This window comes from Pipistrellus kuhlii, unplaced genomic scaffold (genome assembly GCF_014108245.1).
Source record: "Pipistrellus kuhlii isolate mPipKuh1 unplaced genomic scaffold, mPipKuh1.p scaffold_m20_p_3, whole genome shotgun sequence".
Classification (NCBI taxonomy): Eukaryota; Metazoa; Chordata; class Mammalia; order Chiroptera; family Vespertilionidae; genus Pipistrellus; species Pipistrellus kuhlii.
In genome coordinates this window covers 108499500-108525312 of record NW_023425529.1, presented here as the reverse complement: position 1 = coordinate 108525312, position 25813 = coordinate 108499500, and the positions used below count along the sequence as shown (strand labels likewise).

General features: G+C 39.4%; 1 protein-coding gene and 1 non-coding gene across 12 annotated transcripts in view; one reads left to right on the top strand and one right to left on the bottom strand.

The window, feature by feature from the left end:
• Positions 1–25813, bottom strand: part of CAB39L (calcium binding protein 39 like) — a 129279-nt gene that overhangs the window by 50982 nt on the left and 52484 nt on the right. For all 11 annotated transcript variants that reach the window (XM_036457691.2, XM_045588657.1, XM_036457693.2 and 8 more), the window contains 2 exons: positions 13301–13442; positions 10944–11108 (listed from right to left, as the gene is read on the bottom strand). In XM_036457691.2, coding sequence (XP_036313584.1) covers positions 10944–11108; positions 13301–13411 — 276 coding nt within the window. In that variant the 5' untranslated portion in view covers positions 13412–13442. The remainder of the gene's footprint in view (positions 1–10943; positions 11109–13300; positions 13443–25813) is intronic.
• LOC118730993 lies at positions 77–178 on the top strand. The gene has a single exon (XR_004991712.1). It is a non-coding gene; the product is annotated as a U6 spliceosomal RNA (small nuclear RNA).

Sequence of the window (25813 nt, the reverse complement as noted above, 5' to 3'; positions counted from 1 at the left end):
TGCATGTTTTATTTACTTTAATATTTAAAAGTTCATAATATTCCTATTTTATAAAATAAAACAATTCGCTGCACACTTGCTTCAGCAGCACATGTACTAAAATTGGAATAATACAAAGAAGATTAACATAGAACCTGCCCAAGGGTGACACCTAAATCATGAAACATTTCATATTTAAAAAGCAAAAACAAAAACTAGCCCTAGCCGGTTTGGCTTGGTGGTTACAGTGTCGGCCCGCAGACTGAAGGGTCCACACCTCGTACTTTGGTTGCAGGCTTGATCCCAGCCCCAGTTGGGGCGTGTCAGGAGGCAACCACACTATCTGTCTCTCTCACATCAATGTTTCTCTGTCTCTCCTCTTCCCTTTCACTGTAGAAAACTCAATGGAAAAAATAGCCCTGGGTGAGGATTAACAACAGAAAAAAAAGTTTATGTTACTATCAAATGATAGGTCAAGGACTCTAAACAATTCTAATATCATATCAGATATTTTCCCACTAGGTACAGCTTCTAAATATGTTCATAATGACTAATTTTAAATTAAATAAGAGAATCATGAGAGTATATAAACACAATGAAAAAAACTTCACTTAAATTCAACATACAATCGCTTTTTTTTTTAAAATGGGGATTAAGATAGGAGCGAAAGTGAGCAGGCCCAGCAAGAGGATAAAGTAGGAAAATACGTTATTGGGTAGAAAAATGTCATAGCTAGAGAAACAGATTCGGGATGAAAAGAGAAAAAGACGAGTGTATCTAAAAGGTAGAATGAACTGAAGTCTGGGCCTTGGAGGTCCTCAACCAGAGTTGGTTCCACTCAGCACACCTGGTGTCACACCTCCAGAGCAGTCTTGCTCTGCATTCCTCCTCCTTGGCTCCAGTCAGCCAAAAATATTCTTTTAATTAAGCAATCTGAGAGCCTGTGACTAGTATTTCCATGATTCCCCAAGAGCCCTGACCTTATCTTGGTCTAATCACTGTAATTAGTTTTCCTTTCACTTCTTCAGTGAGAAAACCAAAGGCAATTTACTTCAGAAATCATTCTCTGCCCATTTTTAAATTGGATTCTATCTTCCTTTTGCTAAGTTTCATGAATTCCTTATATATTTTGGATAATAATGCCTTATCAGATGTATCATTGACAAATATGTTCTCCCATACAGTGAGCTCCCTTTTTATTGTGTCGATGGTTTCTTTTTATTTTGATGTAGTCCCATTTGTTCATTTTCTCTTCTGCTTTCCTTGCCCTAGGAGATGTATCAGCAAACATATTGCTACGAAAGATATCTGAGATTTTGTTGCCTACAGTTTCTCTAGAAGTTATGGTTTCATGACATACATTTAAGCCTTTTTTCATTTTGAGTTTATTCTTGTGGTCATGTAAGTTACTGATCTAGTTTCATTTTTTTGCATGTATCTGTCCAATTTTGTCAACACCATTTATTGAAGAGACTATCTTGACTCTATTGCATGCTCTTGCTTCTTTTGCCAAATATTAATTTAGCATAATAGCTTAGGTCTATTTCTAGGGTTGCTCTTCTGTTCCATTCATCTATATGCCTGTTCTTGTGCCAGTCTCAGGCTGTTTCAATTACAGTGGCTTTGTAGTATAACTTGATCTCTGGTACTGTGTTCCCTCCAACTTTGTTCTTCCCTTCAAGATTGCTGTAGCTATTCAGGGTCTCTTTTGGTTCCAAAAAATTTTTAGAGTATTTGTTTTAGATCTTTTTTTTTTTTTTTAATATATTTTATTGATTTTTTTTTTGCCCCCCTCTCTCCCTCCCACACATCCCCTCCCTCCCCAGAGTTTTATGTCCATTGGTTGTATTTATATGCATGTATAAAAGTCCTTTGGTTGATCTATTATCTCCCCCAGATCTTCCTCCCCTCCCCGCTGTAATTTGACAGTCTGCTTGTTGATATACTGTCTCTATATCTATCTTTTGGTTCATCAGTTTATAATGTTCTTTATTATCCACAAATGAGTGAGGTCATGTGGTGTTTCTCTTTCATTGATTGGCTTATTTCACTCAGCATGATGTTCTCCAATTCCATCCAGGTTGCTGCAAATGATGAGAATTCCTTCTTTTTTATGGCAGCATAGTACTCCATTGTGTAGATGTACCATAGTTTTTGGATCCAATCATCTGCTGACCGGCACCTAGGCTGTTTCCATATTCTGGCTATTGTAGATTGTGCTGCTATGAACATAGGGGTGCAAATATCCTTTCTGATTGGTGTTTCTAGTTTCTTGGGATATATTCCTAGAAGTGGGATTACTGGGTCAAATGGGAGTTCCATTTTCAGTTTTTGAGGAAACTCCACACTGTTCTCCACAGTGGTTGCACCAGTCTGCATTCCCACCAGCAGTGCACGAGGGTTCCTTTTTCTCCGCAACCTTGCCAACACTTGTCGTTTGTTGATTTGTTGATGTTGGCCATTCTGACAGGTGTGAGATGGTACCGCATTGTTGTTTTGATTTGCATCTGTCGGATAATTAGTGACTTTGAGCATGTTTTCATGTGCCTTTTGGCCTTCCTTCTGTCTTCTTTTGAAAATGTTCTATTTAGGTCCATTGACCATTTTTTAATTGGATTATTCATCTTCCTTTTATTTAGTTGTATAAGCTGTTTGTAGATGTTGAAGATTAAACCTTTATCCGTGGTATCATTTGCAAATATGTTCTCCCACACAGTGGGCTTTCTTCTTGTTTTGTTGTTGGTTTCTTTTGCTGTAAAAAAGCTTTTTATTTTGATGTTGTCCCATTTGTTTATTTTCTCTTTAGCTTCCATTGCCCTAGGGGTAGTATCAGTGAAGAAGTTCTTTTGGCATATGTCTGAGATTTTGTTGCCTGTGGATGCTTCTAGTATTTTTATGGTTTCCCGTCTGATGTTTAAGTCCTGTATCCATTTTGAGTTTATTTTTGTGAATGGTGTACGTTGGTGATCTAGTTTCATTCTTTTGCATGTGTCTGTCCAATTTTCCCAACACCATTTATTGAAGAAACTGTCTTGACTCCATTGTATATTCCTGCCTCCTTTGTCAAATATTAATTGAGCATAGTGATTTGGGTTGATATCTGGGTTCTCAATTCGATTCCATTGATCTATATGTCTGTTCTTGTGCCAGTACCAGGCTGTTTTGAGAACAGTGGCTTTGTAATATAGTTTGAAGTCTGGTATTGAGATTCCTCCTACTTTACTCTTCTTTCTCAGGATTGCTGTGGCTATTCGGGGTCTTTTATTGTTCCAAATGAACTTTTGGAGAGTTCTTTCTAGGTCAGTGAAATATGTTGTTGGTATTTTAATGGGGAGTGCATTAACCTATAGATTGCTTTAGGAAGTATGGACATTTTGATGATGTTGATTCTACCAATCCATGAACATGGTATGTTCTTCCATCTCCTTACATCTTCCTCTATCTCTTTTTTCAGTGTTGTGTAGTTTTCCACATATAGGTCCTTTACTTCCTTAGTTAAATTTATTCCTAGGTATCTTAATTTTTTGGTGCGATGGTAAATGGAATTGCTTTTTTAGTCTCTGTTTCTGCAGTTTCACTGTTGGTGTATAGAAATGCCATGGATTTCTTGGCATTAATTTTGTATCCTGCTACATTGCCAAATTCATTTATTAAGTCAATTAGTTTTTTAATGGAGTTTTTTGGGTTTTTTTATATACAATATCATGTCATCTGCAAATAAGGATAACTTTACTTCTTCTTTTCCAATTTGGATGCCTTTTATTTCCTCCTCTTGTCTAATTGCAATGGCTAGTACTTCCAGTACTATGTCAAACAGGAGTGGCAAGAGTGGGCATCCCTGTCTTGTTCCTGTTCTTAGAGGGAATGCTTTTAGTTTTTGCCCATTGAGTATAATGTTGGCTGTGGGTTTATCATATATAGCTTTATTATGAGGTATGATCCTTTTTTTTTTTTTTTGATGCAAACAGCAAGAGGATTTATTCCAGCATGCTGGGACCTGACCTGTTACTCACGTAGGAGCAGCCAAGTCAAGTCGAGGTATGATCCTTGTACTCCCACCTTGCTGAGGGTTTTTATCAGAAAAGGGTGTTGGATTTTATTGAATGCTTTTTCTGCATCAATTGATATGACTATATGATTTTTACCTTTCAATTTGTTTATGTGATGTATCACGTTTATTGATTTGCGGATATTGTACCATCTTTGCAATCCTGGAATAAATCCTACTTGGTCGTGGTGTATAATCTTTGTGATGTTCTTCCGGAGTCGATTTGCTAGAATTTTGTTGAGGATTTTGGCATCTATGTTCATGAGGGATATTGGCCTGTAATTCTCTTTCATTGAGTTGTCTTTATCTGGTTTTGGTATTAGGGTGATGCTAGCTTCATAGAAGGAGTTTGGAAGTGTTCCTTTCTCTTGGATTTTTTGGAATAGTCTGAGGAGGATAGTTTTTAGTTCTTCCTTGAATATTTGGTAAAACTCTCTTGTGAAGCCATCTGGCCCTGGGCTTTTGTTTGCTGGAAGCTTTTTGATGACTGTTTCAATTTCTTCCCAAGTCACTGGTTTATTGAGATTTTTAGATTCTTCCTGATTGAGTTTTGGAAGTTTGTATTTTTCTAGGAATATGTCCATTTCCTCCTGGTTGTTCGGTTTGTTGGAGTAGAGTTGTTCATAGTATTTTGTAACAATCCGTTGTATTTCGGTGGGGTCTGTTGTTATTTCACCTCTTTCATTTCTGATTTTGTTTATTTGGGTCCTCTCTCTTTGTTTCTTGGTTAGACTGGCTAGAGGTCCATCTATCTTGTTTATCCTTTCAAAGAACCAGCTCTTGGTTTTGTTGATCTTATATATTGTTTCTTTGGTCTCTATGTCGTTTATCTGTGCTCTGATTTTTGTTATTTCCTTCCTTCTGCTTACACTGGGCTTTTCTTGTTGCTCTTTTTCTAACTCTTTGAGTTGTAGAGTTAGATCATCTATTACCCTTTTTTCTAGTTTTTTGCAATAGGCTTGTAAGGATATGAACTTCCCTCTCAAAACTGCTTTTGCTGTGTCCCATAGATTTTGGATTGTTGTGTTTTCATTGTCATTTGTTTCCAGGATGTTTTTAATTTCTTCCTTGATTTCTCTGGTAACCCAGTCCTTGTTTAATAGCATGCTGTTTAGTCTCCATGTGTTTGATTTCTTCGGATTATTTTTATTGTAGTTAATTTCCAGTTTGATGCCATTATGGTCTGAGAAGATGCTTGATATGATTTCTATCTTCTTGAATTTGAAGAGACTTTGCCTATGTCCCAACATGTGGTCTATCTTTGAGAATGTCCCATGTGCATTTGAGAAGAATGTATATTCTGTGGCTTTGGGGTGGAATGTTCTGAAGATGTCAATTAATTCCATCTGGTCTAGTGAGTCATTTAGGATTGATATTTCTTTGCTAATTTTTTGTTTAGATGGTTTGTCCAAGGGTGACAGTGGGGTATTAAAATCTCCTACGATTGTATTGCTATTAATCTCTCCCTTAATGTCCTCCAGCAGTTTTTTTTTATGTATTTGGGTGCTCCCGTATTGGGTGCATATATATTTACCAGGGTTATTTCTTCTTGTTGGATTGCTCCCTTTAGTATTATGAAGTGGCCTTCATTATCTCTTGTTATGTCCTTCACTCTGAGATTTAATTTGTCAGATGTAAGTATTGCTACCCCAGCTTTCTTTTCATTTCCAGTTGCCTGGAAAACCTTTTTCCATCCCTTCACCCTCAGTCTGTGTGCATCTCTTTTTCTGAGGTCGGTTTTTTGTAGACAACAGATGCATGGGTCTTGTTTTCTTATCCAATCTGTTACCCTATGTCTTTTGATTGGAGTATTTAAACCATTTACATTTAATGTTATTAATGATAGGTACTCATTTGACGCCATTTTTATTCCATACCCCTGTGTTCCTTCTTCGCTTCCTATTTCTTTATTTTTACAGTAGACCCTTTAGCATTTCTTGCATTGTTGGTTTGGTGGAGATAAATTCCTTTAGTCTTTTTTTGTCTATGAAGCTCCTGATTTCCCCTTCAATTTTGATTGATAGCCTTGCTGGGTACAGTATTCTTGGATTCAGACCCTTTCTTTGCATGACTTGTTTTAGATCTTTAGAATATGCCAATTGGTATTTAATAGGGGTTGCAGTGAATCTATAGATTGCTTTGTGTAATTTGGACATGTTAATGATGTTAATTCTTCCAATCCATGAATTCAGGATATCCTTCAACTTGTTTCTATCTACTCTAATTCTTTTGTTCAATGCCCAGTAGTTTTATTTATTTATTTATTTATTTATTTATTTATTTTTCAGAGTAAGTTGGAATCCAATCTCTTTATTGTCAGGGTCTCCTCCCTGTGCCCCCCTCCACTCCCCTTTCCAAACCTATAGAAAAACCCCAAGCCTGCGAGTGTCCTGGACAGAGTGCAGAGAAAACTCTGTGCTCTGCCCTCTGGCCTGGGCAGTGCCAATAGGGAGTGTGTGTGGGGAGGAGAGAGCAATAACTCCACCTGCAGAGGATGCGGCACTGGCTGGGATGCATGGGGGGATGAGGTGCCTGCTGCCAATTCTCCTCTGGGACCTGCTGGGGTGGCATCCAGAGGTGGGTGCCCAGCCTGAGGCCTGGTACAGTGCATGCCCTTCGCCTTGCAGTGCAATACCCAGTAGTTTTAGATAGACACTTCTCCAAAGTGGACATACTGATGGCCAAGAGACATATGAAAAAGTGCTCAAAGTCATTAATTATCAGAGAGATGAAAATTAAACGACAATGAAGTATTATCTCACATCTATCAGAATGGCTACCATTAGCAAATGAGAAGTGCTGGCAAGGATGTAGAGAAAAGGGAACCCTAGTACACAACTGGTGGAAATGCAGACTGGTATATCTACTATGGTAAACAGTATGGAGTTTCCTAAAAAAATTAAATATGGAACTGCCATTTGATTCACTGATCCCATTTCTAGGAATATATCCTAAGAAACCCAAAACACTAATCAAAAAGAATATATGCACCCCTATGTTCATAGCGAAGACCTGGAAACAGCCCAAGTGCCCATCAGTAGACGAGTGGATAAAAAAGCAGTAGTACATTTATAATATGGAATACTATGCCACAGTAAGAAAGAAGGATCTCTTACCCTTTAAGACAGCATGGAGGGACCTGGAGAGTATTATGCTAAGTGAAATAAGCCAGTCAGAGAAATACAAGTATTACATAATCTCACTCATATGTGGAATCTAACGGACAAAATAAACTGATGAACAAAATAGATCTGGAGACACAAAACCATGGGACAGACTGATGAATTTCAGAGAAAAAGTGGGAGTGGAAGTGTAGAGAGGAGAGATTAAATGGGAAACATAAATGCATATATGCATAGCCCATAGACACAGACATGAGTGTGTTAAAGGCCTAGGGGGAGAGTCTCGATGGGTCCAAGGAGAAGGGGGCCAATGGGAAAAACAACAACAACAACACAATGGGGACATCTGTAATACTTTCAACAACAAAGATAAGTTTAAAAACAAAAGAAATGTTTAAAAAAAAAAAAAAAAAAAGGACACGGCACATTTAGTCCTGGCCAGTAGCCTCAGTGGTTAGAGCATTGCCCACTCACCAAAGTGTTGGGGGTTCCATTTCCAGTCAAGGGTATGTACCTAGGTTGCAGATTTTTTTTAAAAAAATTATATATTTCATTGATTTTTTTTTTACAGAGAGAAAGAGAGAGGGATAGACAGAAACATCAATGAGAGAGAAACATGGATCAGTCGCCTCCTGCACACCCACCACTGGGGATGTGCCCACAACCAAGGTACATGCCCTTGACTGGAATCGAACCCGGGACCTTTCAGTCCGCAGGCTGACGCTCTATCCACTGAGCCAAACCGGTTTCGGCTCGGTTGCAGATTTGATCCTCGGCCTTGGTCAGGGTGCTGGGGGGAGGCAACCAATTGATATGGCTCTCTCACATCGATGTCACTCTCTTATTCTCTTTTTCTTTCTCCTCTCTCCCTCCCTTTCATTCTCTCTAAAAATCTATTGAAAAATATCCTTGGGTGAGAATTAACAAAACAAACAAAAACCACAAAATAATATACTTTTAGACTGTCAGTGTTCACAAGTTCCAATCCTACCCCTGTAATTTATTTGCTGAATGCTCTGGAGGCAAAGTAATTTAACTTTTGCAAATCTCAGTTTAATCATAAAAAAAAATAAAAATAGGAGAATGGTTATTTATGTACTCCTTCCAACTACAAAATTCTGTTTGTCATGAGCTGCATGTACCCAGAAAATAAATGGTGCTCGGCTGGCGCGGCTCAATAGTTGAGTATCAACCTATAAACCTGCAGTTCATGGTTCGATTTCCTGTGAGGGCACATGTCTGGGTTGTGGGCTAATCTCCAGTGTGGGGCATGCAGGAGACATCCAATCAATGATTCTCTCTCATCCCTGATATTTTTATCTCCCCCTTCTTCTCCCTTCCTTTCTGAAATCAATAAAAAAATGTTTAAAAAAAGAAAATAAATGGTAATGAACTTATTCAAGCAGACGCCTTAGTAACAGTTGAAATGAACAGATTTCCAGGAAATTGAAACATAACTTCAAATAATGCGGGGAAGCTTCTGAGAAGGTAGAGAAACAGAAGGACCAGATGCTTAGTCTAGAACATTATGGAGAAATTCACCCAGAACCACCAACAACCATGAAGCAAGGGAACAACCTTTCCAAATGATGGCCAAATCTCTGTGCACTGAGTACTACTAAGTTCCATTCCTGACCTTTCAGACACATCCTAAAAAATCATCAAATTAATCATCTGGGCATTTGATGACAATGCTATTTAAATTATAGCATTATCAAGTATATTAAATAAAAGAAACCCAAATATGAAAGGAAGAAGTGAAATGGTAATTATTTGTAGATTACATACAATTGTATAGAGAAAACCTTAAAGATCCTACCAAAAAACCTATTAGAACTAATTAAATGAATTCAGTAAAGTAGCAGGATACAAAATTAATATTCAGAATTTGATTGCATTTTTATACACCAACAAAATAAGAGAAAGAAAAATTAAAAAAACAATCCCATTTACAATTACATCAAAAAGAATAAAATATGTAGTAATAAATTCAACCAAAATGGTAAAAGACCAGTTCTCAGAAAAAAAAAAAACTGTAAGACACTGCAGAAATAAATTGAAGAAGATAAAAATAAATGAAAGAATATACCATGTTCATGAATAGGAAGAATTAACATTATTAAAATGTCCATACTACACAAAGCAATCTACAGATTCAATGAAATCCCTATCAAAATACCAATGGTATTTTTCACAGAACTAGAACAAATAATACTAAAAAAAAATATCCAGAAGCAGACGCTGAATAGCCAAAGGAATCTTGGGGGGGGGGGGGGGGGGGAACATAGGTAGTCCCTGCACCATCACAAGATAGCTGCCCCCACGTCATCCCAAGATGACCACCCCCATGTCATCATAAGATGGCCGCCACAAGATTGCTGGTAGGGGAGGGCAGTTGTGGGCAATCAGGCCTTCAGGGGAGGCCAGTTGTGGGCGATTGGGCCTGCAGGGTAGGGCAGTTGGGAGTGAATAGGTCAGCAGGGGAGGGCACTTGGGGGCAACTGGGCCAGCAGGGGAGGGCAGTTGGGGGTGACCAGGCCTGCAGGGGAGGGCAATTGTGGGTGACCAGACCTGTAGGGGAGGGCAGTTGGGGGCAACCAGGCCGACAGGGTAGGGCAGTTGGGGGCAACCAGGGCAACAGGAGAGGGCAGTTGGGGGTGACCAGGCTGGCAGGGGAGGGCAGTTGGGGGTGACTAGGCTGGCCGGCAGAAGTGGTTAGTGGCAATCAGGCAGGCAGGCAGGTGAGTGGTTAGAAGCCAACAGTCCTGGATTGTGAGAGGGATGTCTGACTGCTGGTTTAGGTCCAATCCCTACTAGCCTAAACCGGTAGTCAGGCATCCTCCAAGGAGTCCCAGATTGGAGAGGGTGGGCTGAATTCCCTTAGTGCATGAATTTCATGCAACCAGGCCTCTAGTCTATGATAAAGAAAGCAAGTAAAGACATAGGATAAAGACAGTCTCTTCAATAAATGATGTTGAAAAGGGGGAGAATAAGGGACACCTGTAATTCTGCCAACAATAAAAATGAATGAATGAATGAATAAATAAATAAATAAAGTTACAAAACTGGACAGGCATGTAAAAGAATGAAACAGGATTACTTTCTTATACTATCTATAAGAATAAAATCAAAATGGATGAAAAAATTAAATGTAAGACCTGAAACCATAAAAACCCGAAACGAAAACATATGCTAATGCTACTCTTTGACATCGCTCTTAGAAATATATTTTTGGATATGTCTCCCTGAACTAAGAAAATACAAGAAGCCAAAACCGGTTTGGCTCAGTGGTAGAGCGTCGGTCTGTGGACTGAAAGGTCCCAGGTTCGATTCTAGTCAAGGGCATGTACCTTGGTTGCGGGCACATCCCCGATAGTGGGTGTGCAAGAGGCAGCTGGTGCATGTTTCTCTCTCATCGACTTTTCTAGCTCTTTATCCCTCTCCCGTCCTCTCTGTAAAAAAAATCAATAAAATATATATAAAAAAGAAAAGAAAAGAAAATCAGAAGGTCACAGTTTGTTTCCCAGTCAGAGCACATGCCCAGGTTATGGGCATTCAGGAGGCAGCAGATCAATGATTCTTTCTCATTATTGATGTTTCTCTCTCTTTCTCTCTCTCCCTCTCCCTTCCTCTCTGAAATCAACTTTAAAAATATATTTTAAAAATGATTTTAGAGTTTTAGAAAAAAACTTTAAAAATAATAAACAGTAATAAAAAATTAAAGTCAAATATTAATACTCATACATAACAAAATTAAAAAACAGAGATACAATATACTCTTATAGAAAGTTTACCTCAAAGTCTATCAGCGGTAGGTCAGCTACCAGTGTCACCAGCAGCCCACTATTGTAGAGTTCTTGTGCTAACTGAGCCACAGCTTCTGTTGGGGGTTCCTTGTCATTTGTACCACACAGAATTTCTTTCATTGCTTGCAGTGATTTGGATACTTCTTCCGAAGCCTAGTGACCAAAAAGTATGCTAAGACTTAAGTGAATAAAAATTTTCAGACTATAAACAAATAAACAAACAGAAACCACTTATTAAGCCCTGTTTATTTATGATCAAAGAACACTGTACAGTTATAAACAAAAATCTTTTAGTAAGCACTGTTTTTTTTATTTTAAAAAGTTACTAAAATTTATACCTAAAAAAGAGCTCTATTGTTTCTATTTAGCCAGCATAATTGAAAAAATATTTTCTCTTAAACCATACTGAGACACAGTCTATTTTAAAAGTAATTAATTGTAAATTTAACTCTTGACCTATCAGTAGTTACTAGTCAGTAATGTGACAATATTTAAAGAAATAATTTCCATATACATTTTATGATCTTACTGAAGCAATCCTTATTTATTAAAGGTTGGAAGTTTCTTAAATTGTGTGACCATACCACAGATCAAGAAACAACATTTAAGTACCCCTTTTACAATATTTAAGTTACCTGAATGGCTCTCTTTCAGCCTAAAAGTAAATATTGTTATGTCTTTTATGATAAGCATTGGTTTCCAAAAACCAATTTATACTTTATCACTCATAGTGAATCAAAATTCTTATTGCTTTCCATACTTGTCAATACTTAACACCATCAGACAATTTTGCCAAGGTAGAACATGTACATTATGAATATACTGCAATTAATTGGACTTTTTCTGATTACTAATGAAGAGAGTATCTTTTTAAGTTTTTAAAAAAGTTTTTCTTGTCATTTAGAATTACTCTTTTAAAAAGATCTTTTCTTTTTTTTCTATTTGGACCAATATTGGTTCAATATTACAAGTACACTGGGATTAAAATATATTTCTACATTACTTACAAGATGTAGGATGAAAAATATTCTTCTACATCCTTATAAGAACACAAGATTGTATCAGACACTGAGACAGAAATATATTTTACACTCAAGGGTACTTTATTTATAGATACTAACACTAAAAAGTCCTTCCAATGCAGAAGCACTATGTGGTAGGATTTTAAAACAATGTTAAAATGAGGTTGCACTGCAGTAGAAACTATCAGTTGACCTTTAAATAAAAGCTTTTACCCTTATATCGGTAGTAGAGGCCTGGTACACAGATTTGTGCACTGGTGGGGTCCCTCAGATTGGCCTGTGGGGATCAGGTCAAAACTGGCTCTCTGATATCCCCCAAGGGATCCCAAATTGCAAGAGGGTGCAGGCCAGGTAGAGGGATTCCACTGGTGCATGAATCCATGCACCAGAACTCCAGTATGCATATAAGATCTTTGGTTAATCTCTTCCTGCTCTCCCCACTCTCCCCTTCCTTCTGAGATTCATCAGTCTGTTCCATGTTCCCATGCCTGTGGTTTCCGCTCCTGCATTAAGCATCTACTCCCTGGTGTTCAGTGCACATCATAGCTACCGGTTAGCTAGATGGCCAGTTGTTTAGGCTTTTAGATAGATAGATAGATAGATAGATAGATAGATAGATAACCACTTAGATTTTTAAATTATGTAGTCTAGAGGAATCCAGTGTTGGTCAGAGGCTCCAGATACTGAATCAAGAGCTCAAGACCACCCTGGTCAAGTATTTTAGTTGGTTAGACATTGTCCCGAAACACCAAGGCTTCAGGTTCAAGTCCCAGTCAGAGTACATACAAGAATCAACCATTGAATGCATAGAGAAGTAGAACAGCCCTGGCTGGTTTGGCTCAGTATACGAAGTGATGACCTGTGGACTGAGGGATCTGGGTTTGGTTTGGTGTAGGGCATATGCCTGGGTTGTGGACTCGGTCTCAGTGTGGGGTATGTAGGAGGCAGCTGATTGATGATTCTCTCAGCATTCATGTTTTCTCTCCCTCTCTCTCTCCCTCTCCCTTCCTCTCTGAAATCAATATAAATATATTTTTTTAGAAAAGTAGAAAAATAAATCAATGTTTATCTTGCTCTCTTTCTTCTTTTACTTTTTCTCTAAATAAATAAAAAAAATTTAATAAAGAAGGTTTTAGTTGATTAGAGGGTTGTTCTGATATGCCAAAAGTTCAAGATAATAGACTCAACAATGAATAGATGCATAAAACCTAAAATAAATTTATAGAGATTCTAAGTAAATCACAGACCATATTTTTTATTATGTTGGTTTTTGACCTTGGAATAAATATATTTTAATAATAATATTATTGTTTTAGCTCATACCTTGTCTGTCTTTTTGTCTTGTTTTTCCAAAATGGTTAAATTGTCTTTCAGAATTTTCACAATTTCTGCTGGATTTTTATGTGATTTACTAAACAAAGGCATTTTTTTCATCTATAGTAGTCTCTTCTTCCAATATGGAATGCTAAAAACAAATACAAAAATAAAAATCATTAACTTATTCTTAACATGATTAACTTGTTATACTAAAATGACATGTTTTTATTCAGTAATTTGCTATATTAAAATCCAATTAAAATGAGTTTCATCAAGTTTTATGCCAAATTTAAACACATGCAAAATATTTTTAAACTTTATCTAAAAGTTTTTTTCTCTAAGTTAAAATTTTTTCTCATAATATAAATACAGGGACTATGCAAGAATAGAAAAAAAAAGAATACCTTTAGAGAATAACCTGATATTTAGACTGAAAAATTATGCTAATAATAATAGTAGATAAAATAAAACATATAGAACTAAAGTGGAATTAAGATCCACATACTATGGTAAAGCAATATTTGAAAGCATGTCACTCAACAGCAATCTATAATCTGTTCTTTACTTTTTTTAAAAAATATATATTTCATTGATTTTTTACAAAGAGGAAGAGAGAGGGATAGAGAGTTAGAAACATCGATGAGAGAGAATCATCGATCAGCTGCCTCTTGCACATTCCCCACTGGGGATGTGCCTGCAACCAAGGTACATGCCCTTGACTGGAATCGGACCTGGGACCTTTCAGTCCACAGGCCGACGCTCTATCCACTGAGTCAAACTGATTCAGCTGTTCTTTACTCTTTAAATCTTTAGCTGACTACACTCATTGATGAAATGAGGACTACCATGGTGGAAGATGAAGAGAGAAGTGCAAGGAGTATCAATTCTTGATTTTTGAGAATATCAATTTATATGCAGCAGAGAAAGCCAAATGTGACTGTCATTGTCTTATATTCATTTACTTTACATCTATTAGCAAAAGTATTTCAAGCATTACAGAAACATGGTATAATAAATCAAAGGCTCTCAGTAACCAATGACCCAGAAAAAACAATTATTAGTTTGGTATATACTACTGAGTTTTTTCTATTCATATAAAAATATATATATTTTAAAATAAAAATAGAATAGTTCTAAATACAGTATTTTGTAACTTTCTCAAACTTTTTATATCTTGAATATCACTCTATAAGTGCATGTTTAAATCTGTAATATTTTTATTGCAATATAGCATTCCTTATACAGATATATTATATATTTATTTGATAAATTCTTCTTAATTATTATAATTTATTTTACCAATGCCCTATTGATGAACTTTTGAGTTAATTCCTTTTCTCTTAATATTCTGCTTATTAACAGTGAAGAATATTATATGTAAATGTGTACACAAACATGTATACCAGCACTCTTCTAACCAGCTATTCCTGTGGCATAACCTTGGCTCTGGTTCTAAATCCCTCATCCTCCTAGATTCCTATTTCCTTTTTTTTTTTTTTTAAATATATTTTATTGATTTTTTACAGAGAGGAAGGGAGAGAGGAAGGGAAACATCACTGAGAGAGAAACACCGACCAGCTGCCTCTTGCACACCCCCTACAGGGGATGTGCCCGCAACCAATGTACATGCCCTTGACCGGAATCGAACCTCGGACCTTTCAGTCCCCAGACCGACGCTCTACCACTGAGCCAAACCGGTTTCGGCTAGATTCCTATTTCCTAAGTCTAGTTCCCTAGTATTTGATATATCTGTGAATTACCTTATATCTTTCTAATAAATTCATTTAGTATTGATTGTTATCAAGAATTCCAATGGGATACATCAATATATATATAAAGAACTGGGGTCCGTAATGACCAAGGCTTGACCAAATATCAGAAGTCAGTGCTGGGTTGCCATAGTGGACCAGTACTGACTGCCGAGGGGGCTGCAGCTCAGGACCAGAGAGAGGTCTGCAGAGAGAGAGGCAGGGTCTGATCCCCAGCCTCTGTGACAGCTGTTGATCAGCTGTTGCCTCTCTCTTTATCTCCTGGCTTTGCTAGCAGCTGCACCTCTCTCCTTCTGGGCCTCCTCGGGGGCTGCTGATCAGCCCATCTCTTTGATCAGGCCCAGAGATAGGCCTAGAGTTGCTGACTGGCATAGAAACCGACCAATCAGAACCAAATCTGAGTGAACTGCAAAGCCAGAACCTAAGGTGGGGCTGAGGAGAGTTTTAAGGGCAACAGCTCTTTGGTATAAGGTGTAAGAAAGCGGTTCAATTTTTTTTTGACTGATTTGGTAGTATAGTGCATATGGCTGGCTATCAGTCCAGATGAAAGGATTATGTGTTTTTGTCTGCCAAGAGCATCTCCTCCTGGTGAAAAAGGCTTATCCCCCTCCCCCCCACCCATTTAAGCAATCCTATCCTATATAATCTATCTATACTACTAAAAGGGTAATATGCTAATTAGACCAGGTCGACCAGCCATCTTCGGACATCCTACTTTCTTCCAGACAAAGCCATGGTGGTGGGGATCAAGGCAGAGGCAGTTAGGGGCGATCAGGCTGGAGGGGAGGGCAGTTGGGGGCAAGATCAGGCCCGCAGGGGGTTAGAAGCGATTAGGCCAGCAGGGAGGGAAGTTGGGGATGAGATCAGGCTGGCAGGGAAGAGCAGTTGGGGGCCAATCAGGTCAGCAGTGGAGGGCAGTTGGGGGCGAGATCAGGCTGGCAAGGGAGGGCAGTTAGGGGCAATCAGGCAGGCAGGTAGGTGAGTGGTTAGAAGCCAAGAGTCCCAGATTGCAAGAGGGATGTCCGTCCGCTGGTTGGACATTCCCCAAGGGGGCCCCAATTGAAGAGGGTGCAATCTGGGATGAGGGAACCCCCCCTCATGCACGAATTTTGTGCACTGGGTCCCTAGTACTAGTTTATGTTATGAAATATAAATTACAACTGTTCGTTTAAATTTTGACAATAAACAAAAGACTTAAAAATATTTCATGCCCTAAGTGGTTTGGCTCAGTGAATATAGCATCGGCCTGTGGATTCAAGAATCCCAGGTTTGACGAAACCGGTTTGGCTCAGTGGATAGAGCATCGGCCTGCGGACTGAAGGGTCCCGGGTTCGATTCCGGTCAAGGGCATGTGCCTTGGTTGCGGGCATATCCCCAGTGGGGGGGGGGGTGCAAGAGGCAGCTGATCGATGATTCTCTCTCATCGATGTTTCTAGCTCTCTCTCCCTCTCTGTACAAAATCAATAAAAATACCTATAAAAAAAATCCCAGGTTCAATTCTGATCAAGGGCCTGTTCCTTGGTTGTAGACACATCCCCAGTATGGGGTGTGCAGGAGGCAGCTGATTGATGTTTCTCTCTCATCAATGTTTCTGACTCTCCCTCTCCCTTCTTCTCTGTAAAAAATCAATAAAATATATCTTTAAAAAATATTTCATGTTTTCAGTAGGGATGCCTTAACTTCCCAATATGAGAGGGCAGATATAAGGGGGAAGTTGTCCACTTTTTTTTGGCAAGGTTAAGTTTTAAAAGCATGTTTAATGACCTAAATCAGCCTCTAAAACTGATTCAGAAAGTTGACTCAGCACTAAAAGATCAAGTATGTGAAGTCACCCTGTGAGACTCAGGTGCAAAAAAGAAAAACATTAGAAGAACATTGTGTCCTGTCCATTTATAAAATTCAAGAAAAAATGTTAAATATGCATTAGATCTTTCTTTAATAATCAGGCCTGAACATAAAGGCAAAGTATATTTAAAATGCGTATGTAATATGGAAGTGAGGTAGATGCTCAAATGATCATTAGATGGTTGGGCAAAGGAAGCAATCTGTTGCTTCCTACCTGGGTGCTCTTGGGCACAGTATGTGATCTCTCCAAGTTCTGTGATTTCACCTGTTAATGGTTATAATAACATCTCCTTCATAGGACTGTTGAAAGGATTAAAGGTATGCAGAGCACCTTGCACAGGGCCTAGTAGAAGTGAGGTACTATAATGTTTAGCTGCCATTATTACAAAATGTTCCATAACAGTTAATGAATTATTTCACTAACAGAAAGGCATAGTAATTAAGATATAATTTTGTCTTTATTAAGTGTCCTAGACACTTCTAAATTCCTGAGTCACACATTAAAAAAAAAAAAAAAATATATATATATATATATATATATATATATATATATATATATATATATAAATTTATTGTTTGAATTTTAAATACTCAATCCTATATAATAAAGAGGTAATATGAAAATTGACTCTCATGCTCTCACAAGATGGCTGCCTATGACCAGACCGGAAGGGGGATTAGTGAGGGATGACCAAACAACTGAACAAGCTGGCTGTGTAGGGTGACCAGGCCAGCAGAGGAGCAGTTGGGGGCAATTAGGCTGGCAGGGGTGCAGTGAGGGGCGAGTAGATTGGTGGGGAGCAATTGAGGGCAACCAGGATGGCAGCAGCAGGGGGAAGTAAGAAGTGACCAAGCTGGCGGGGGAGGAGGGGAGGGGAGGGAGGGCGCACTTAGGAGTGATCAGGCCAGCACACAGGGCAGTGAGGGGCAATCAGGCCAGCAGAAGGGGGTGGCTAGGGGCAACCAGGCAGGCAGGCAGGTGAGCAATTAGGAGCCAGTGGTCCAGTAATGTGAGAGGGATGTCTGCAGGATCGGGCCTAAACCAGCAGTCGGTCCCGGATGGGAGAGGGTTCATGCTGCGCCGAGGAGACCCCTGTCCCCTTGTGCACAAATTTCTTGCATCAGGCCTCTCTAGTCTTATCTAATAAAAGATTAATATGCAAATTGACCATACCTCTGCTAAATCCAAAAGCCACACCCACCAGCCACACCCACGAGCCAATCAGAGCGAGCATGAAAATTAACCCAACCAACCAAGATGGCCGGGGCCAGAGAGGTTTGGGTTTCCCAGGCAATGGAGGAAACCAAGCTTTCCGCCTGCCCTAGCTGGCCTAAGCCTCCACTCAAGGCTACAAAGTTTCAATTATAGAAGGTAAACAAATCCAAACAGAAATGGCAGCAGCCAAGGAGCAAGCAGGAGGCTTGGCTCTGCTCCAGGCTACAAAGTTTCAATTGTAGAAGATAAATAAACTCCAGATGCCAGGGCCTCCGCTTGGGTCACCAGGGGATGTGGCTGGCCTGCAAACCACCACCGGCCCCTCGCCCAGGCCATTCCACGCCCCAAGGGAACTTTAACATTGATCATGGACACCCTTCAGGGCAAACCAGCCCCCACCCATGCACCAGGCCTCTATCCTATCTAATATAAGAGTAATATGCCAACACACAAGATCAAGATAGCTTTCCCCATGTGGTCAAAGATCCTGCCCCCATTTGAACACAAGATAGTCACCACAAGATGGCCAGTATGGGAGGGCAGTTGGGAGGGACCAGGCCTGCAAAGGAGAGAAGTTGGGGGTGATCAACCCTGCAGGGAAGGGCAGTTAGGGGTGACCAGGTCAGTAGAGGAGGAAAGTTGGGGGCAGGAAGGGGAGCAGTTAGACATCAATCAGGCTGGCATGGGAGTGGTTAGGGGGTGATCAGGCTGGCAGGCAGAAGCGGTTAGGGGAAATCAGGAAGGCAGGCAGGCGAGTAGTTGGGAGAGAGCAGTACTGGATTGTGAGAGGGATGTCTGACTGCCAGTATAGGCCCGATCCCACCATAAACGGGCAGTCGAATATTCCTCTAGGGATCTCAGATTGGAGAGGGTACAGGCTGGGCTGAGGGATACCACCACCCTCTCCCCCCATGCATGAAATTTGTGCACTGGGCCTTTAGTCTATATATATATAAAACTAACATGCAAATTGTCCCCTCAGGAGTTCAACCAGGAGACTGGAAGTTCTATTGCTTGCTATGACGTGTGCTGACCACCAGGGGCAGCATGGAATGAAGGAAGGCCCTGGCCAGTAGCCAGAAGACCCCCATCAGCCCTGATTACCGGAAACGCCTAGGGAATTTCGTGCACTGGGCCTCTAGTATTCAAATATTTAACATTAACAAAGATTTACTTATTTTTTGTTAATCCTCACCAGGGATATTTTTCCATTGATTTTTAGGAAGTTTGAAAGAGAAAAGGAAAGACAGAAACATCAATGTGAAAGCAACAGTATGTACCCTTGACTGAAATCACACCCAGAATTTGATTTGCAGGCCAAGGCTCTATCCACTGAACTAGAGCTAACATTAACACATTTTTAAAAGCTAAATGCATTTGTATAATTATCTTTCTCTATGTAGTTCTACTGTACTTAGAAACAGATAGTCAATTAAAGGAATTTCAACTAAATATGTACTCCCTGACATCAAAACAGAGTACAAATTATGAGATATAGTATTATATATATAATATGACACGACTTCTGTCTGTTACCTATTGCTCTGTTCAACTCTCACTGTAACAAGCTAATTCCACTAAAATTATAAACATTTTCAGAATATTATCCTATACAATAAAAGGCTAATATGCAAATTGGCTGAACGATGGAATGACCAGTCACTATGACACACACTTACCACCAGGGGGCAGATACTCAATGATGGAGCTGCCCCCTGGTGGTCAGTGCACTCCCACAGGAGGAGTGCCACTCAGCCAGAAGCCAGGCTCACGGCTGGCAAGCATGACGGCGGCAGGGGCACCAGCCTCTCTGGCCTCCAATGCAGCGGTAAGGATGTCCAACTGCCAGTTTAGGCCCGCTCCCTGGGCCTCAGCCGCTAGTCAGAAATCCCCCCAGGGCTCCCAGACTGCAAACAGGCACAGGCCGGGGTGAGGGACCCCTCCCTACGTGCATAAATTCTGTGCACTGGATCTCTAGTATTAATATAATAGTTATCTAGCATTTCCTGATTCACTGAACCCCAACTGTTCATTTGCCTGTTGGTTTTTTTCATTCACGTACTCGATGAACAAAACTAAGCACAGGGATAGAAAGACACAAGCCATGCTCTTTGGAGCTAATTATTAAGTGGAAAAGCAAATATTTTAGGGGCGATGAGATTAATAACAGTGGGAATTAACATAGAATATATATAATGCCTGTAAAATAGTTTTCGCTTTTTTGAATTTTTTTATTTTCATATGTTAAATGTACCTATTATCATAACTGTAACATAAAATTAATTTAATAATGTTCTACAATGTCATGGGTTCATTAGTCTTCAATTCTGAGGCCCCTATTTTGAGGAAAATCAAAATTAAAATCCATAGTTTCAAACCATGCAGTTACAGTCCCCCAGGTCTCCTACAAATTAATGTGAAGCTCTCTTTCCTGCCCTGTTCTCTTCAAACCATGGCCAGCTTCCTCTCATCCCCAGACTAAACACCTGTCCCCATAATTTTAAATTTGAGGTTGCCCTTTCCATAATCTGGGCAACTGTGCTGGTCACTCCATGTGCACCCACTCCAATTCACTGCATCTTTATTTAATAAACTAGAGGCCTGGGGCATGAAATTTGTGCATGTTTGGGAGTCCCTTCAGCCCAGCCTGCACCCTTTCTTATCTGGGACCCCTTGGGAGATGTCCAACTGCCAGTTTAGGCCTGATCGTGGGGATCAGGCCTAAACTGGCAGTTGGACATCTCTCTCACAATCTGGGACTGCTGGCTCCTAATCACTCACCTGCCTGCCTGCCCCTAACTGTCTCTATACTAGCCTGATCACCCCTAACTTCCCCTCGCTGCTGGCAAGGCCATCCCCAACAACCCCCTGCCCCACCAGCCTGGTTGTCTCTTAATGCCCCCTCTGCTGGCCTGCTTGCCCTCAATAACCCCCCTCTGTCTGCCTGGTTGCCCCTAAGTGCTTCCTGCTGCCAACCTGGTTGCCCCACACAGCCTGCTTATTCAGTCATTTGTTCATCCCTCACTAACCCCCCTGCTGAACTGGTCACCCTACATAACCTGCTTGTTCAGTCATTTGGTCATCCCTCACTAACCCCCTCTGCCAGCCTGGTCATAGGCAGCCATATTGTGAGGGTGTGACGGTCAATTTGTATTTTACCTCTATTATATAGGATGAGCCAACCAGCACTCAACACTACCTGTCAATATCAGACCTAAACCCTCAACTATTTCTGAGTTGTTAACTTATTATTATGATTCAGAAGTTATCTCCCTTATCATTTATCCTATCTGTAAATTCAGGGGTTCTTTTTATAGAATTTCTTGGGGTGAAACAGCTTTTTTTTAATTTAATTTTTATTTATTTATTTATTTTTAGCTTAACTGTGAATTCAGCTCATCATATCATTTAATTCATAATTTTCTATTTCATTCTTGAAGATATCAAGAAAAAATTTGCCCAAGTGCACTGGGAAAGCTCAGGTACATTATATTTATTTATGTAGAGGGCCCCCTGGGAATGCACATGGATATTCTTTAAATTGATGTCAGCTGAGTCCAAGGTGACTGGCATGGCCATTCCCCAGAAAAGACCTCCCCCCAAATGGTGGGAGACTACTGACTTCTGATAAAGATAAGAAGTGCTGGGAATGAGGGATTGAATAGGACCTTGGCCCACCCAGGCCTTGATATGTTAAATCCAGTCCTAATACTGGGAATGAGGGAATGAATAGGACCTGGGCACACCCAAAACTCCTTTGACCCTAAGCTTTTCAGGACACCCCCCTTTATTCTTTTGGAAATAAATAAATGCGCTGCATGTCTCAGGTTGTCCTCTGTCTCTCCAGAAGGAGAGGGCAGCGACCCACCCGGGACCCAGCTTTGAATCTATTTCTGTGTGGAATCTCTTTATTTTATATATTTCTCAATCCCCGGCCACCTCTTCCAAGAACCTGTTTCATCTCTCTTCAGGCGCTGGACGTGGAGAAGGGAGATCCCTGCCAACTCAGGCCCCTGCATATTTACATCAATTTGATTACTGTATTTTATTTTTTATTACAGCTCCGTGACTTACTAATTTTATCACTGCAAGTTTGTATCTTTGACCAGTTTTATCCACCCATTTTATCCACTAGGGACGATGACTAGCACCCCATGACTTTGACAATCACTAATCTGTTCTCTTTATATAAAACTTATTTTTATTTTTGTGTTATTTTCTAGATTCTACATCAGTGAGATCATATAGTATTTATCTTTCTCTGACTTATTTCACTTAGCATAATGCCCTAAAGGTCCATCCATGTTGTTACAAATGACAAAATTCTTTTTGATGACTGAATAAAATTCCATTGTGTGTGTGTGTGTGTGTGTGTGTGTGTGTGTGTGTGTGTATGTGTGTGTGATTGTAAATAATAAAAAATAAATAAATACTGTAAACGGGAGATGGCAACGTAACCATGAAATGACATACATCAAGTCAGTTCTCGGGTTACATTAGACTCAACGTATGTTGTCTTGTGGTTATATCGCCATCTCCTATTTATTTATAAAAAAATAAAGTTCCATCATTTTGATGTATGTATTATACATATGCTCTTTACGTTTTTTATTATTTACCCCAAGTAAAGGTCAGGAATTGTTATCTTTTCTTAATTTTTTTAACAACAAAAAATTATTGTTTCACTTCATTACTGCTGTGTATGTGCTCCATGTGAGTGATGCAGGTGGATTCTGACTTTTGGTGAAAATCATGTTACATGCACCATAGGAATGGATCTCCGACGTAACCCAAGGGCCTATTGTATATTCAATATATACTAATCCATCAATAGACATAGGTTGTTTTTATATCTTGGCTATTGTAAATAATGCTGCAACAAACATGGAAGTATATATACTCAATATATATATAGATATAGATATAGATATAGATATAGATATAGATATTTTGAATTAGTGTTTTATTTTTCCAGATAAATACTCAGAAGTGAAATTACTGGATCATATGATAATTCTATTTTTAAATTTTAGAGGAGCCCCCATAATGTAAGGGGGGCTTTAATGAAAGATACAATAGAATATTTTAAAATTAGATAGGCCAGGTACAGTGAGCCGTAGGTTTACTCATTGCTTTTCTATATTCATTCTAAATCTTTCATTCCTTATATTCATCATGTCAAAAAATAAAATGCTTAAGATGGAGACAAAAGGCATGAAGGAGACCTGAAAATGGTACCTTCTGGGGATAAATTGATAGTAGTAGTTTTTTCATAAAGTATACCCCAGAGTTTTTAGAACGTAATTATATTTCAGCAAAGCAGGAAAAAGGGACAAGAAAAGATGCCATGTTAGGCCAACAGACTGACACCAGATAAAAGTCTCCTGGGCAATGAAAACTGTGGTAAGGCCTCATACATCAGCCTGCCTCCAGCATTAGTGGTGACAACGGGCCATGCAGCACACAGATGCCAGTGAACTGACCGTGGCCCTGTTGTACTTTTCCACTTTCAAGAATAAATAAACAGAATAAACAACATAAAATGTAAGTTCTATTTAAAAGCGGGGTTGGGGTGTGGGGGGCGGGAGGGGGGGGAAGCAGTACATGAAAATGAGAGAAATACCATGTGGGCTTGGACAGGAAAGGTTGCTTCCAAAATTAATTTTCTGTAGGAGACAGCATAATTGGGGGAGAGAGAGGGGTGGGATTATACAAAAAGAGAGCTGGCTAAGATAAACAATCAAACACATATACATAAATATATTGGGTACATATTACCCCCTTCCACCCAATGCAGCATGACAATCCAAATCTGTAGAGAGAATTGACCCCACAGAAAATTGATTGTGGACAACTAAAAGTACAAAATTGGCCAGTCTACATTTATTCATTCAGAAAATATTTACGGAGCCCCTTTAATGTCCCAGGTATTGGATTAGGAAATTCAAAATGAGTATATCTCACAGGGCTCAAAATGTAGTGGGAAACAGACACATACAGAGTTTAGCCAGAATGCCAGAAAAAGTCAAAGGAACTAAAATGATATTAAGTGTGTGTCTGTATGTAGACATACACTACATATATCTATACTAATAAAAGGGTAATATGCTAATTAGAGCAGACGTCTTCTGGACGTCCTACCAGACAAAGCCGCAGCAGCTGCGAAGGGACCAGGCTCAGCGGCTGAAAGGACTCAGGCTCAGGCCAGCAGTGGCAGCAGCAGCAGAGTAATGGGGGTAGCACCTTCCCCTGATCAGCCTGGTCACCTCCCACAGAGGAAGGCCAGACTGTGGCTTAGGCCAGTGGCCGAAGCAGCAGTTATGGGCTACCAGGCCGACAGTGGAGAAGTTAGGGGCAATCAGGCTGGCATGGGGGCAAGGTAGGGGCAATCAGGTAGGCAGGGGGGCAAGTTAGGGGTAATCAGGCAGTCAGGCAGAGGGGTTAAGGGCAATCAGGCAGGCAGATAGGGGAGCAGGTAGGAGCTAGCAGTCCTGGATTGCGAGAGGGTCCAGGCTAGTCTGAGGGAACACTCCCCACCCTGTGCACAAATTTCATGCACCGGGCCTCTAGTATGTATATATATATGTGTGTGTGTGTATATATATATGTATATATAGGTAGAGAGAGATGTATATATTATATATAGTATATATATTATAGAGCCATGGAGAAGATAAAGTGCTATTCAATAAAAACTGGTATTCCAACAATAAAGAAAAGTCAAGGAAGCTAATAACAAAAACAAAGGCAACTAAAAAATGGAACAGAGTAACACTCAAAGAGAGAGAGAAAAAAAAATCTAAACCTGGTCATTTAAAATATTTTTCTCATTAAGCTAAATGATGAGACCCCCAAATTAAGTGTCTTATAGCTTTTAAAAGAAACAAACATTCCTTTCAAAGCTCATTTATACAAAATGACCTTAACAAAAAAGGGACAAATATTAAGTCATCTTTAGACTTCCATAAAACAAAATGTCGTAGGACCATAGAGACAATTTACATAGAGTTCTGAGAGGGAAAGCCTATAACCTCATAATTATGTGTTATTTATGTGTTAATAAATTGTGTACAGTTACTAAAACTTTTACAAAAAGATGAGCTGAATCAAGCCCACAAGGGTTCAATAAAATAAATGCTAAAAATAAGAAATAGTTATTGAGCAGAAGCCTTGATATTATTGGCAGGACGTGGGAGGGTGAGAATCTACAATTATAATTAATTCCTTATTTATTTAAAAATAAATAAGAATTCAACTAAACAAGTTAAAAAGGAAACTACCCCAAAAATCTCTAAAAAAAAAATAAGGTAAAAGAAAATATCTATAAGTCCCTCCATGCTGTCTCAAAAAGTAAGAGATCCACCCCCTTTTTTACTGCTGCATAGTATTCCATGATGTAAATGTATCATAGCCTTTTTTAAAAATGCTAAGTGAAATAAGCCAGTCAGAGAAATACAAATATCATATGATCTCACTCATATGAAGAATCTAATGAACAAAACAAAATGATGAACAAAATAGATCCAGAGACAAAGAACCATGGAATAGACTGCAGAATCTCAGAGAAAAGGTGGGGGAGGGTGTGTGGGTGAGAAGAGATCTACCAATGAACTTGTATACATATATGCATAACCCATTACCACAGACAATAGGGTGGTGAAAGCCTGGGGTAGGGGTGGACTAGAAGTG